General features: G+C 42.7%; 1 protein-coding gene across 1 annotated transcript; it reads left to right on the forward strand.

The window, feature by feature from the left end:
• The first annotated feature begins 12,979 nt into the window (after positions 1-12,979).
• Positions 12,980-14,886, forward strand: Fam181b (family with sequence similarity 181 member B). The gene has a single exon (XM_031384380.1). The coding sequence runs from the start codon at positions 13,162-13,164 to the stop codon at positions 14,413-14,415; it is 1,254 nt and encodes a 417-aa protein (XP_031240240.1). The 5' UTR covers positions 12,980-13,161; the 3' UTR covers positions 14,416-14,886.
• Positions 14,887-15,948: the final 1,062 nt, after the last annotated feature.

The following is a 15,948-nucleotide window of genomic DNA, read 5'->3' on the forward strand; positions in this document are numbered from 1 at the left end:
AAATAAATAATAAAAAAAGAATATTAAAAAAGCCCCTCTCCTCCTCCTCCTCTTTCTTTTACAAAGTCCTCTAGAAATTTCCCAGACATAGTGAACTACTCTCTCTCTACTTTTGCGTCTATAGATCACTGTCCTGAGGATGGGAAGCTGTGTATGTCTTTTGTCTTTATAGTGTGCATGGTATATTTAGGATGCAGTAGCTCTGCAGCAAATGTCAGTCAAGTAAGTGACACAACAAATGGATAACTGAAATAATTGTATCTCCTTAGGACTGAGTGATGTATGGGCCCAGGTACTTAAGGTGGGGCCTGGCACAACACAGGTCCCAGCAGAAATAAGTGCTAGAAATAGCTAAGTAGCACAGAAGGCAGAATTGAAGGTAGCAAAGGTCTGGGAATAGAGGATTTGAAGTTGAAGCTAAACACTGCCGCTACCAGCTATCAGACCCTTGGCAAGCTACCGATCTCTATGAGGCTAGGTTTCTCCAGTGAGTAGAGAAATGACCTACATGAAACTGCCTTTTATTAAAAGGGTAAACAAATATGCACAAGTGTTCAAAGCAGCTTCAAATATAAGGTAAGCACTTGATCCGTGCTTGGTGAGTCAATGTATGACAGAAGAAAGCAGAGCTACAGGAGAGAGAAAGGTGAAATAGAGAAGTACAGGGCGGGGAGGGATTCAATGGCTTGTGAGTAGGAGGATGTGGGTGGCTTTTGAAAGAGTTTGGAATTTAGTGTGAGTTTTAAGAGTAGGGTAGGAGTCTTAGAAAGTGCAATGGAATTGTGATTTTTGGGTTCAGTTTTATAGAAATAAAACAGAATGCACATTTTCTGTTTTAAATGTTCTGCTTGCTCCATGAAAAGCAATTCAATAATCACGAAGAAAGAGCTATGGCCATACAGCAAAATTAGCCATTGACAGGGGAGTCTACACTCAGATTTCTCACCTCAGAAGTGATTTTAAGGGTTAGGGGAGAGGGCTTAAAACCTAGTGTAGTGTCCTAAGACTTTAAAGTGCACCCCCCTTAACTCATTTCCTCTCTTGATGTAGTCAGGAAGAGTTCCCCTCAAAGAACAGGCAGGCTTAATACAATTATGCAATGCCCGCCCTCCCCAGTGTGGCTGTGTGCTGCGCAACTCCAGCTGGCCTCCCACAAGAGAAAATAAACCTCCAATGTCCCTCAAGCCATTGTTTTAGTTCTCTGCAGAGATGTGCTCCAGTGGCTGATCAGAGCTGCTTAAGCTCTTTAATTGAATGAATTCAACCTCGTATAATAGGATGGAGGTCTTTAAGCATTTCCGTCTGGCGCTCCGGATATTGAGCTGTTGGGCTGCTCCCGTGGCCAGGTCTTACCTCAGCACTGGGTGAAACACCCATATCACATTTTTGCATTTTGCTTCAAGCTTCTATGATCTCACAGTAGACTTGTGCTTTGTTCTGACAGATGCCACTCCACTGAAGTCGAGTGTCCCCAAGAATTGGAATAAAGCCTGAGCGGAAGAGGATTCCATGCAGAAGGACTTGTATAAAGTCCCTTGTTTCCAGGCGGAAGGAGAGTCATTATTGAGAAATCAGAGCCTTCCCCTCTATCTTGGCCTCTTCTGCTTGAGTCTGCAGCAGATGCTACTCACTCTATGGAGCACTACCTGGCGAGTTAGAAGAGAAGGGAAAAGTGAAGGGCAGGTTGAGTTTCACCCTCTCTGCTCCTGTCAGCCCAGCTTATACTGATGAGAGGCTGATTTTCTTTCTTTTAATGTATACGTTATAAAGGCCAGCATGATGGATCTTAAGTGCACAGATTTGACTTTTGGCTACGGCTAGAGAGCCCTCTGTGGCTTTCTATGTTGAAATGCAATCCCTATTGTGAGGCTAGAAATGGTCTGACTATGATGTTTAGAGGCCAGGATGGGGAAGTGATTAGGATTAGAGAAGGTCATTAGGGTGGATCCTCGTGATTGAATCCTGGTAGCTTTATAAGAAAAGGGAGAAAAATCAGAAACCACACACATACAAACACACACACACACACACACAGACATACACATAGAGAGAAGTATCATGTACCTATATGTATGTTATACATATAATACATATATGCATACATATTATATATAAAATCTTATGTGTATCTCATACATAAATCTTAATCTTCTTTGTCTCTAGCCATGTCCTGCCCTGTATCACTTTGAGACTTTGACAATGAGAAGGTCATCACCAGGCCGAGAGAGATGGCTCATCGGTTAAGAGCACTCACTGTGTAGTCCTGAGGTAAGGACTGGAGTTAGCATCCTGCCTCACAAGATTGGTATCTGACAACCACCTTTAGCTCTGAGGGATCTGATGTCCTCTGTCTTCTGGCCTACATGTACCATAAGAATATACAACAAGACGTATGCACACACACATCTCACACACACAATACAATAAAATAATTTTTAATGACCATGATCAGATGGGTTCCCCAGACCTTGGGCCTCTAATACTCTGAGCTGAAAGAATTCTTTTTATAAAGTAGCTTAGTAACAGCAATACACATCTGCACATCCAATGACGACACAAAACTCTTTTCCTGACATAAAGTTTCTTCTGCAGTCCCTGTGATAAAATCCTGTAGGCTCCTGCTATTCTGGTTTTCTGCACTGTGCTTGTCCCATTTAATGTATTTGAAATTAATTTATGTTGTTGCACCTTCAAACAATAAGTCATATTCCATTCTCCTACACAAAATAAGGTCTAAAATAACTCAGTAGCCATTCCCTGTTCAAAAAATTCCCCATTGTCTCCCTACTATTTTATACAGTAGGGCCATGGATTTGTATATGACATTCAAACTCCACAATCCAGCTATAACCTCCTGTTCTGACACTCCTATTCATGCAACCATTTTTCACACAAGCACCTGCTTGTCCTTCCAACGCAGTTGTGTCTTCCTCTGTGTGGTGTGTTCTGATGGTCTTTGTCCTCATCTGGAATGCTCCTTGTCCATCCCCACCCTATGTAGTCTTTTCTCAGCCTCCAGATCTGTATGAAGGCTTCTGACTTTGGTTATCTAGTTACTTCTTTTGACTCCTCTGAAACTCTTCTGTATTTTAGATTTCATTCTGTGATCTGAGAATGGTAAGGTGACCAATGACACTCCTGTAGCCACACTAGTGTCAGAACAGTGCTGAACTCTGAGTAAAAATGTTTAAAAAAAAGTGTTGCTTTTACTTTTAGGGATTATAGTATCATCACATCACTTCCTCCTTTGCCTTTCTCCCCACAAATGCACTCAACCCTCCCCCCATTGCTCTCTTTCAAATTCATAGCCTTTTAAATTAATCATTGTTATATACATATACATATACATATATATATATATACACATATGTATGTACATATATACTCACTGATATATGAATACAACCCGCTCAGTCTGTGCAATGTTACTTGTGTGATGTTTCCAGGACTGACCATTAAGTATTGTGGCACAGCCGTATCTAATGGGAATGGTGGAAATCATAGAGCCAGCCCCACTGCTCACAAAGCTCTGTAAAGCTGAGCAGCACAAGGTATTTGCCACTGGGCGGTTTCACTCTTGGTCTTCATCTCCATGTGCAGCATGTTTGGGGGCTTTTAATGTTTGTACAACTTGGAGTTATGGGATTGATGAGTCATTTATGCCTTCTCCCAGGAGTACTGCTTCTAAGCTTCCCCTTCCGAGGATTCTACCCTTTCCACATTTAGGGTGACAATCCTTAACTGGCCCTATTTGAAGGTCTTCCTTGTGCCCTGGAGGTTGTGACAAAGTTAGATTGTCTGGCGTTATCTCTGCTATACATAGGGGTTTTTATACTGATGGACAAAGAACGGTGTGGATAAATGATAAAGGAATGAAATATTTAAAACCTATTCTTAGAAAAGTTAGCTTGTACAAGGCCACTGTGACATCATATGACCAAGGAACAGAATAATACAAAGATTAGATATATAAAGAAATTTTACAAATATATAAAATATAAACATTGTATCATGGCAGAAATTGAATAATAACTACAGCAGTTTTGCCTAAAGAATTTTCTTGGGTATAATAATAATTAGTGCTCTGTCTATTAAAAGTTAATAAGATACTGTTCAGGACATGGTAATCTGCTCAGGCTGGCTTGGAGGTTCCTTTCTGTCTAGTGACCTTGAAATTGAAAAGTACTTAAAAGCTGGATTATGGGATTGATGGTAGAAAAATGATTGTAAAAGATAACTTTGCTTTGTGACAGTTGATTAAATGATAACAACACTTATGGCCAAGAGGAAGTTAAAACACGTGTCTATGATCTATGTTTTGGAACAGCATGAATCCATCCATGCCTACTGAGTTCTGTATAAATGAAGAAGCACTCTGACTGCCAGTCAGTCAAGATGCAAGATTCCCCGACTCTCTGCCTGACTCACTTCTACCTCAGGGACTCCTTACCTCCTCAGTTAGACCTAGTTATTGTTGGGTTGGCCCCCAGGAGTTATTGGTAACTAATTGGTGTGTTTTAAAGGATTTTAAGCTAGAAAATTGAAAATTCAACTGTATTAACATTCGAGATGATAAGTATGTGCCAAACAGCTTGAGCCTCACATGAATTAGGGTTTTGTGACAATCAGTAAAACTGGCTTGGAAGTGTGAGGAATGAAGGGCTATTTCTCAGTTGCTGACTCTATTTTTAGTGATCTAGTCTCCATCTGTGATTATGCAGGGAATTTTTTCTCTACATTTTCAGAAGCACATACACATACAGATATATATATATATATATGTATATATTTATATAATCACAAATAAACATACATATAAGCATATATACATATACACATACACACATGTGCACATACATAATATATATTCTAAGGTTCACTCAAAGTTTTCTGTTGTTTAAATTACTTTATTTTCAATTTTTATTTACCAAATAAAAATTGCATGTTATAAGGTACTAATGTGCCTTGGTATAGGTAGGCACAGTGGAATGATCAAACCAAGCTAATTAGCACAACATTTAATGATTAATTTTTATGGGGAGAATATTTGAAATTTACTCATTTTGAAATATATAATGTTTTATTACTTACTATAGTCATTATGGTATAAAATAGATGTCATGAATTTACTTTTCTTGTCTGACACTGTATTAGTTTATTTTTAGGTTTTAAGGATAAGATCTTAATTTGTAGACTTAGCTGGTCTAGAATTCATTTGTAGCACAGGCTAGCTTCAAACTTGAGGTCCTCTCTGTCTCAGCCTCACAAGTGCTGGGACTGTAGGCATGTGCTCCGAGGCCCACAGCTTGGTACCATTTGCTGAACATCCTGCACCACAACATAGCCTGTTGAGCTCTCTGATAACAACCATTCTACTGCATGTGTTTGAGTCTGACTTTTCTTTTTTCTTGTAAGATTACACACAAGTGATACCAAACTGGCCACAGTGGTTCATGCTTACAATCATAAGCTTGTAACCTACAAAACTGGAAGTTTGTGACATGGCTCAGTGGTCAGTGCTTGCCTAACTTATGCCAAGCTCCAAGTTTCAACCCTCAGCTCTATAAAACCAAACCAAATTAAATGAAATGGGAACTGAGATTATATAGTACGTTTTATGCCTGGCTTATTTCACTAAGCACAGTGTTCTCCAGGTTCATTAATGATTTTGTAAATGACAGAATCTTATTTTTCTGAGGCTAATTAGCATTGAAATTCAAATTATATATATACATATATATATATATAGTGTTCTCCAGGTTCAATTATGATTTTGTAAATGACAGGATGTTATTTTTCTGAGGCTAATTAGTATCGAAATTCAAATTACACACACACACACACACACACACACACACACACACACATATAGTGTTCTCCAGGTTCATTTATGATTTTGTAAATGACAGAATGTTATTTTTCTGAGGGTAATTAGCACTGAAATTCAAATTATATATACATGTATATATATGTATATGTATATTTTCTTTATCCATTCATTTGTCAATAGATACGTACATTGATTCTGTTAAATAGCTAGGAATACAGATTTCATTCTCTTCAGATAGATGCCATACAGCGAGACTGTGTTAGTTATATTGATTTTCTAAGAGGAGTCTCCATAGATTATTAACTTCACTGATATTATACGAAGCTTCCCCTTTCTTAATGTCTTTTCCACCTCCTTTCTCTCTTTTTTTCTTTCTCTTTCTTCTTCTCATTCTTTTCCCCATGCCATCAATATAGGTCTAAAATTTTTAGGTAGACACAATTTTTAAAAATCACAGAATAATGAGGATGTGTGTGTTTATAGATTCTCACCTTAATTGATTTGGACAGAGAGGCCTTGCGATAGCAGTGATTCACTGTCTCTTTGTCTCTGTATCCCAGCCTGACCCTGCTTTTTGGCCATTTGAAGTGAACAGGTGTGCTTTACTAAGTATTAACACTACGATGATGTTGTCCTCACCAAAAGCCAACAGTAATGGAGCTAAGCAACCACAGACTGAAACCTTTAGAATAATAAGATCCCTGACAAAGCATTTTCTCTTTGATTTCTCTCAGGTATGTTGTCCCAGTCACACAAAACCATGACATTCTTATTTAAACTAAGCTGGATGTTTTAACTCTTGTGTTATAGGTTGCTAGAAATGACAGAATATGTTTGATTTCGTCAGTGTGCTGGGGATGTAGATCAATGCAGTCGTCACGTGTGTTACACAGAGCACTTAATAGGCAATCTTGCAAACTTTGAGGAGAGTACAAATATAACTAAGTGTTGGGCAGAGATTCCCTCCTTCTTGGTAACTGAGGATACCTACCCAGTTCCAAGAAGTAATTATTACTAATCTAAATAAGTCATGAAAGTTCTATTTTCTATAATCACTGAGTGGTATGTAAGTAAACTTTAAATTTATGGTTGGCTAAAGAGGTGGTTTTCAGTGAAGAGTCTCTCTTTTTTAATAAGACCATAAAACCTTCTGAGAAAGAAGGTTGGTGCACACAGGACACCCACATGAGTGTGAAAACTGTAACATTAAGGAAAATAGGACAGAAAATACAACATGAGTTCATGATGGTCTTAATGAGTGGCTGAACCAATGTAGAATTTGCTCACGTTACGTCATCTAAATCTACCATTTCTCTCCCCACCAATCTGGCTTTCTATAGTCACCAGAAAAATCACAGACCCAGCAGTGATAGAAACATTTCTAACTCAACATTTCATCAAATGTCCACTTTACAAACATAACAAGTGGGCAGGGCAGGGCAGAGCAGGGCAGGGCAGGCCAGGGGTCATCTTGATGAAGAGTTTGTCCTCGGGTATTCAGTTAGAATGAATAAGTTTCCTTCAGTTGCTTTTGATGGACATACTAGAACGGAGGGATATTCTTCTACGAAAAACGAAATGGTATTAAGAAAAAACCTTTCTGGCCTAAAACCAAAATGCATAATTTTATAGTGTTCTGTGGTTTGGCTGTCTGTGTGGATCTTCTGTTTGTCTTGTTTGGGACTGTTCATATGGCTTCTACTATTTGTTGGTTTAATAGTTGTGCCGGGTGCAGTGTGGTCTCCCCGGCATTCCTGGCAGTCAGTGCTGTCTGTCAGCAAAGACACCCTTCCTCTGCTTTCCAAATGGCCTTACAGCCTCTATGGTTGAGAGCCACACAACTGAAAATGACATCCATCTGCATTTGGAATTTTAATTTTATTTCTGTTTAAATTTAATACATAACCTTTCTGGATGTGATGGTGTGGCTTGACAAATTTCCTCTTTTAGAACTTGGGCTCATCTATTTCAGCACTGTTCGTGCTTTAAACACTTCTGTCAAATAACCCAGTTTTGATCTATTGAGCCTGCCTTTAAAAATGACTTGGTCTTTTTCTCTTATAACTTTTAATATTCCCTCTTTATTCTGTGTTGTTAGTGGTTTAACCAAAGGCTACCCATACTCTCATATGGGTATAGCCCTGCACACACAGGCAGCACTAAGTGAGTCTTTAAAATAAGGCAAAAACGTGAGCACAAAAAGTTGAAAAAGTAAAGCGGGAGTGTGTAAGGGGAGAGTTGAAGAGAGGAAACGAGGCGTAGATTTTTTACCAAAACATGCTATATGTTAAGTATAAGTTTTCCAATAAAACTTAAGGATTTGATTTTTTAAAGCAAAATAAAAAAATGAATGTATGCCTTAGATTGATGGCATAGCCAAAAAGGCAGAGTTAAAAGAGAGAACAAAATTTGGAAGATATTTTGAGAATAAAAGCAAGGCAAAAAAGTAAGAGAGAGAAGCTATAGTGTAATACTTGTAAGTAAGAATGCTGATATTGTTATTCTAAAACTATTGTATGTGATGTGGCATTCTCGGAAAGAAGAAATGACCACAGTCTCATCAAAACTCGACATTTACTTCTCATGTAAGCAGAGTCCAAAGGCACATGCTAAGGACATCATAGAGACAGGCATCCTCAGTGACAAGCATAGAATGTGAGACAGTTGACAAGGCAGCAAGGCAGTTTCTTTAACAAGCAAACAAAGTGTGGATGCTGGCTGCTAACAATGAAAAAGACCCGAGTGATATACAAATTCTTTGTTAGTTCTTTACTGCAGGGTGGTTGTTAATATCTCATCCCTTAAATTAGTGCTGGCCTTCATCACTTGCTTACCTAATAACAAACAGTGAGAGTGACATCCTGAAGATTCTGGGTCTAGAGACATGATAGACGCCCTAAGAGCCTCTCTGAGCATCTACTCTGGGTCCTCTTATATTTCCTTCTTAGAAGTGCTTTTAGATCAGAATACCCAAGACATTAGCATGGGGTTGGTACAGCAGCCATCCTATGAATGATGCCAATTTGGATCCTTTAGGTCAGCTGTTTTCAGTGTCTCAAAGACCAGATATTTCTCCTAGTCAAATTATTGATCTGCAATATTTCAAGCTATGATAACATGCCTATTGTTTTTAGCTGCTAAATTTTTGAGTGACCTATTACATAATGATAGATGGGGAAAGTATTTTACAATTTGTGTGTGTGTGTGTGTGTGTGTGTGTGTGTGTGTGTGTGTTGACATCAATGTAGAAGTTACAAGACAACTTGCAATAACTGGTGCTTTCCTTTCATGATGTGGGTCTTTAGGGATAGAACTCAGGTCCAGGCTTGGAGCTAAGAACCTTTTTTACCCCGGGAGCCATCTCCCTTGATCAACATTTTATATTTTAAGCCAGAAGTTGAGAAGTAGTGTTGGCAGAAGGTTTGCAGGGATGATGGGGTGAGTGGGTAAGAAACAAGCCAAAAGACACATTGGGTGTGTGTGCAATATTTGTAAGGTAACATTGTATTATTATGATAATGATACCCTATAAATTGTGTGAGAAATTAAGTTGCTTTATCTGAGATTTTCTAACTAACTGGTGACAGGAAATTGGTTTGAGAAGAGAAAAAAGATGCATAATTATTTCCTTCATTATGAATGTGCATTCCTGACATCTCTGAGGACTAAGATTGTCCTGCAGGGAATATGATTAAAGTTAAAAAGAAGGAAAACAGAATAAGTAAGTCAGCTTTTGATCCTGCTGCTATATTTACCCACAAAAAGGAGGCAGCTCTCAGGTGGGCTTTTGTTCCAATAATGTCCTGAAATCCTTGCGTAAAAGAACAATATGAAATCTCAATTCTCCCAAACGGTTTGGGGTGAGTTCAGCTCTTGAGCCCCTAGGGGGCTTGGTTCCCAAGGAGACTAATCCTACTTGCTCAGCATTAGGCATCACCAGGAGGAAAGAGCTCTAGTTTGGAGATCTGCAGAGCCCTTGGTGCAGGCGGGGAGTTGAGTCCCTTTGCTCTATAGGAAGTGAAATGTATTGATGTCAAAGCTACTCAAGTGAATGTTCTCACTCAGGAGTAGGAGGGGGGGCTGAAGGGCCTGGCAGGAGTGAGCCACTGGCTCAACTAAACCAACTTTATCCCAGATGCAATTCCCCCCCCCCCCCAAAATAGGGCAGATGAATCAAGTGAGGCCATGAATCAGACTGGTTGCAGATTCTTAGGGTGAACTCCTAAGAATTTCCTCTGGTTTCAGAAGTAAAGTTATTACTTGTTTCCACAAACACCACTGCTTTCACTTACTCGTGCCTTTGTCTGGGCTGTTCTCTCAGAGAGATAGTACACATTTACTTGAAGTATTCAGATATATCATTTAAATCTTTGCTCCAATATTACCTTGTCTTTGTAAATGCCTTGTCTTCTCTGGGTAGCCTTAATGGTCCTTTTTTGCCTTTGGTTTTTTACTTTTTTAATTTTTATGGCTTTTTATTCATTTTACATCCAGATCACAACCCCCTACCTCCTTCCTTCCTAGTCCTACCCTTACAAATCCCTTCTCCCACTTGCTCCCACCCCTTCTACTCAGACAAGGGGAGACCCCCTTCTTGAGTACCACCTCACCCCGGGGCACCTTGTCCCAGCAGGACTAAACACATCTTCTCCAACTGTCCAAGTAGAGGGGAAGAGGATCCAATGGCAGGGAACAGAGACCAAGACAACCCCCTACCCCTATTCCACTTTCATACATCTGTAGCAAATGTGCAGCTTGATTGCCCATTTATCCCATCAACTCTGGTACCTTTAGTTTACTAAGGCCATATATTATAGTGACTTGTGTGTAATGTCTGCCTTTTGATTAGCAAAAGTGGAATCCATAGGTTTTTATCTTTGCATCCCCAGTATATGCACATCCATTTTTCTGCCTAATGAATAAGTGCTGGATAGGCATATATTGGCATATAAGGGTCAGTTTTATGAATCATGAAAAGTTAGAAATATTGTTTTTTCTATATATGTAGTTGTCATGTTATTTCTATTTTACAGGTCAAAGTCCACAGGAGAAGTTTTATACTGTCAGATAATAAGGGCAAAACTGGACTCCAGTTTTCTCTGGCTATAATTTCAGCACTTTGTTCATTATAGTCTTAGAGTTCCTCTAACCCATAAACACAGCTGCTTTCTTGCACTTGCAAATAGGCACTTGGTTGGGGACTAATGATGCTGATATTATAGTTTGCTATGTTGGGCACAAGTCAAGAACAAGGAGTTCATTGGACCACTTTTATAACAGACAAGGGGGTGAGATAGCCTTCCTTGTACTAGGAGAAAAATAAGACTTGCCAGTAACATTTGCCTACTGTGTAATATATATAGCCCTCTCAAAATCCATGAGAATAGCTACGATTATTCTCATTTCTCAGACTAGGAATGGAAATGATACAGAAAACAAGCTGAGTGGCCCAAGGACACTTCCAACTTCCAAAGAAATATTAATCAGTAAATTAATTTGGATATGCAGAAGCCCAACTATCTACAATTGAAAAGGGATTTTTATAGATGAATATTTATAGTTTATTTATTTTAAATATGATTGTTAGAATTTCAAGTGTAGAAATCTTGTGTAGCTGGCTGCTGGCCATTTCTAATTAAACTCTTGGCATCTCTGTTGGACCCTGTGTGACTAAATGATACTGGACATCTTTGAACCTGAATGAAAGGTACATGACAATGAGCCAACTTGAGTTAAAACAAAGTTAGATTCAGCTTTATGTGTTTGAGTAAGTACCTATTCCCATCACTCAAATAAAACCTGTCTTCTTTGGTAGGGACACATGCTCCAATGTGGTTCTGTTATAGCTACAGGAAAATGGGTCTTGAAGAGAAGACTTTTAGAAGACATGGTCTGTACCTCTTTAGTGACCCGCACCATGATAACTAAGAGAACTTTGTTGTGTGCAAAGGGCTTTTCCATTGTGGCATCAGTTAATCCTCATGAATACTGTTATGGGAGAGACTTTATCAAGGAGTGCAGCCATCTCCAAGGGTCTCTTCTTTTATAGTAAAAAAAAAAAAATAGTCTCTTGTATGTGCCCAGTGACGAGGGCAGCCTTACCTGTGTATAACATAAAAAAGCTAACCAAAGCAGAGCATGGCAGGATGGTATATCCAAAGCCGTGGAGCCAACAGAGCAAGGATTTCGGTCCCGGGCTGTTTACTGGTAAGGCTTACATTAAACCAGAACCAAGTCTTTTTTCAATGACCTTACATGATGGACCATGTTGTTCATTTTCTGGGTCCCAAGAAAAATGAATGTCTGGTTTAAAAGTGCTCTAGGAAACTTGAAGGTGATCATTCAAATACAGCAGAACTGCATGGAGGACAATCTATGCAGCTTCAGAAGTAGGACTGAGGAAAGCCTAAGAGGCCAGAGCTGCCCATACACTTGGGGCAGTTCTCTCCCATCGAGAACTGGCTCAGGGAGACTGGCTTCTTTCTTATTTGACCTCTGGGCCAAGGGCTGGCTTCAACTTAACTTTAAGCTAGTAGTAACTTCTACCAATCAAGCAGTAGAAGAAAGAATATCAGACTTGAGGGTCCTGGGGAAACTGATCAGAATCTTAGGATCAGAAGTAGACTTTGAAGAAACATAATTTTCCTCCTGTATTCAGAAAGACAGGGTCAAGAAAATACAGATTAATCAGTTTGGGAATGGCGTTCTTGTCTGAGTGGGCTAGATGTGGCTATGGCCAATTCTCTGAACTTCTCAGAAGTCTAGTTTCTTTTGTTGAATGGTAACAAAATATGTAGTTCAAGAGGCTGTTAGATAGAATTAAATGTCATAAAGTTTGGGCAATGACTGGTACAGGGTGATCATCCAGGAGCTGGTAGATGGTGGACCTCACTGCTTTCAGAACTGGAGTTGAAACCCAGATTTGCAAACTCATTTAGGGACAGTGTCCAGGGCTAGGGTGTGGTTTTACAGGAGCCTAGCTGGACAGTCCTTCTCCTCAGCCCTGGCGATTGAGGCCAGTCAAAACAAATGCCCCGGGGCACAGGGAAAGGAAAGGGTTAAGGTCTGAGAAAGCTCAGAAAACAAGAAAAGCCCAAGTTTCCCGCCCCCTTTATACCCATAACCAAAGCCTGGCTACGAAGCCCCACCCCTCCGCTACCGGGGCGGTCGCCCTGCGTTCCCTCCCTCCGCCCCTGGCTTACAAGATCTAATGAGCTCCCCCGGGACGTTGAGCTGAGAGCCTAGGTCGGAGCGAGCTGACAGCGCCGCGCTTGGGCAGAAGTGGGCCGGGTGCGCACGGGCCGCACTGCGGACCGCCGGGAGCCGCGGCGATGGCGGTGCAGGCGGCGCTGCTCAGCTCGCACCCCTTCATACCCTTCGGTTTCGGAGGCTCCGCGGACGGGCTGGTGAGCGCCTTCGGAAGTCTGGACAAGGGCTGCTGTTTCGAAGACGATGAGAGCGGGGCGTCCGCGGGAGCGCTGCTGTCGGGGACCGAGGGCGGGGACGTGCGCGAGGCCACCCGCGACCTGCTCAGCTTCATAGACTCGGCGTCCAGCAACATCAAGCTGGCGCTGGACAAGCCAGGCAAGTCCAAGCGGAAAGTGAATCACCGCAAGTACTTGCAGAAGCAGATCAAGCGCTGCAGTGGCCTCATGGGCACCGCACCTCCGAGACCGCCGTCCCCGAACGTCGCAGACGCTCCAGCCAAACGGCCACCGGGAGCCCCGACTGTCCCGACCCCGGCGCACTGTAAGGCTGCCCCGCGGAGGGAGGCGACCCAGGCTGCAGCTGCCGCCAGCCTGCAGAGCAGGAGCCTGGCTGCCCTTTTCGACTCTCTGCGCCACGTCCCCGGGGGCGCAGAGACGTCCGGCAGTGCTGAGGCGTTGTCTGTGCCGGGCCTCGGGGCAGCAAGCGCTGCGGGAGAAGGGGCGGGCGCCCTGGTGAGCTCCGTGGCCCCCGGCACCAGGAAGGTCCCGCTGCGTGCCCGAAACCTGCCCCCATCCTTCTTCACTGAACCATCCCGGGTTGGCTGCGGCGGCGCCGGCGGCGGCCCCTCGGGCCAGGGCGTGAGCCTGGGTGACCTGGAGAAAGGGGTTGAGGCCGTGGAGTTCTTGGAGTTGCTGGCGCCCGACTTCGGCAGTGGCAACGATTCCGGTGTCTTGCTGGCTGCGGACCCTCTCGACCCGTTCCCCTCCGGAGCCACGGTCCTACGGGGACCCCTGGAGCTGGAGTCCGGCCCCTTTGAGCAGTCGGCGATGGTGGGGAACCTACTATACCCCGAGCCCTGGAACACCCCGAGCTGTCCTCAGACCAAGAAACCTCCTCTGGCTGGCGTTCGAGGCGGCGTGACCTTGAACGAGCCTGTGCGCCTCCTGTACCCCACAGCCTTGGACTCTCCAGGTGGGGAGGACGCACCAGCCTTGGCCTCTTTCACCCCCTTCTTCCCAGATTGTGCGCTGCCGCCGCCTCATCAGGTGTCCTACGATTACAACGCGGGCTACAGCCGCGCGGTTTACCCCAGCCTCTGGAGACCAGACGGCGTCTGGGAAGGGGCTTCTGGGGAGGAGGGAGCGCATCCAGACTGACTGCGAGGAGGAACTCGTTCCTTCCCTAATGACTGCTATGGGCTGCTTGCCACCGTGGGTCTCTTCTGAATGGAGAGGACGGTGGGAGAACGCAAGTGAAGACGAAATGGGATTTAAAAAACAAACAAACAAACAAACAAAAACAAAAAAACCCTCAATCCATTTAATAAAGGATCTTGAGGGAAACAGATGAAGAGGAGTTGGGGATTGTTTTAATCACAGCCTCAGATTTTCTTTTCTTTCTTTCTAAGTGACTCATAGATTCTTACTTGGACAGACCAATTTAAAAAGCCAGAGACAGGATTTGGGTGGGATGATCAAGGGTCAAGAGTAAGACAGAGTTTTTGTAGCCACCTGTCTCATCTCAGTTCAGCCAAGGTCAGTGTGTTTAATGTCATTACCTCCTTCAAACAGCTGCGTGGTGTCCTCCCCTGACTACATTATGAATTAAAGCCTATATTGAAAGAAATGGACCAGAGGTATGTGGTCATTGAGTTGAGTGTTTTCTTAGTGTTTTCACAGATTTCTCAGCTTTGCTAGGTGGACGCTGTGGGCGTGGGGGGTGGGAGGTTGGGTGCTGGCAAGGTCATGTCCCAGACCTCCCTTCTTTCCCCCTTTGCCTTCCTTGGTTTTTGTTTTTGGGGTGGGGTGGGGTCGGACAGGAAACTGACGGTGCCATTACACTTTTTCACGATGTAGGATATTAAATCCAAGGCTTTAAACACACTAGAACCTGTTCTGAGTCTGACTATGTTCTTTCCTTCTTAAGAGTACCCCTCCCCTACCAATTTCCCCATCTCTTTCTGCTGTTACCCCTGCATAGCTTACCCCATGGCTCTAGCCTCTCATCAGTGCTCTCTGCCTTCTTCCAAATCTCTGAGTTGGGAGGAAAAGAGCGGCATAGCTAGCGTCCCATTTCTGTGTTCCCCTTTCCCAGCCATTTTCTTGGGAAAGGGTAAGGAGACAGGTTATTACCTCTTTGATTTTAAGTTTCCTTATAGCAGGCTGACAGCGTTTCTCCACTTCTCACGTGGTAGCTGTTTGGGTGACTCCGAAGTAAAATACACAAAATGTCTTGAAACTGTTGCACTGCTTGGACCTGCAGGTGGATATGCACATACATGGCTTCGGCGTGAAAACCGTGCAACACGTTATTCTCATGTTGTTTGTTTGAGGCGTTATGATAGCTGTACAACTTCATCATCATGTTTCAGCCACACCCTTGTATCCCAAATCCTTGCTCCCTGCCCCAACATCCCTGATCTTCCTCACTCCTGTACCTCACCATGATAGGGAACGGTGGAGAGTATAATGTTTCCAAAGGAGATTTTCCATTCTCTTTATAACCTAGACGGAGACCTGGAGGGGGAAAGTCAGAGAAAAAGTTTAACCAGTAGTGAATGTGGCTCACAGGATTCACAACACCATTGGGATGAGCGAGGGTCAGAGTTGAAGAAAGTCCAGGTGGGAAGCGAGCAGCTGGAGGCAAGAAAGGAGGCTGTTGGGTACAGACACACAGGTGAGAAAGCAAGA

This window comes from Mastomys coucha, unplaced genomic scaffold (assembly GCF_008632895.1).
Source record: "Mastomys coucha isolate ucsf_1 unplaced genomic scaffold, UCSF_Mcou_1 pScaffold21, whole genome shotgun sequence".
NCBI lineage: Eukaryota > Metazoa > Chordata > Mammalia > Rodentia > Muridae > Mastomys > Mastomys coucha.

Coding starts and splice junctions, on each gene's coding strand:
- Fam181b (XM_031384380.1), top strand. CDS start 13,162: ATGGCGGTGCAGGCGGCGCTGCTCAGCTCGCACCCCTTCATACCCTTC.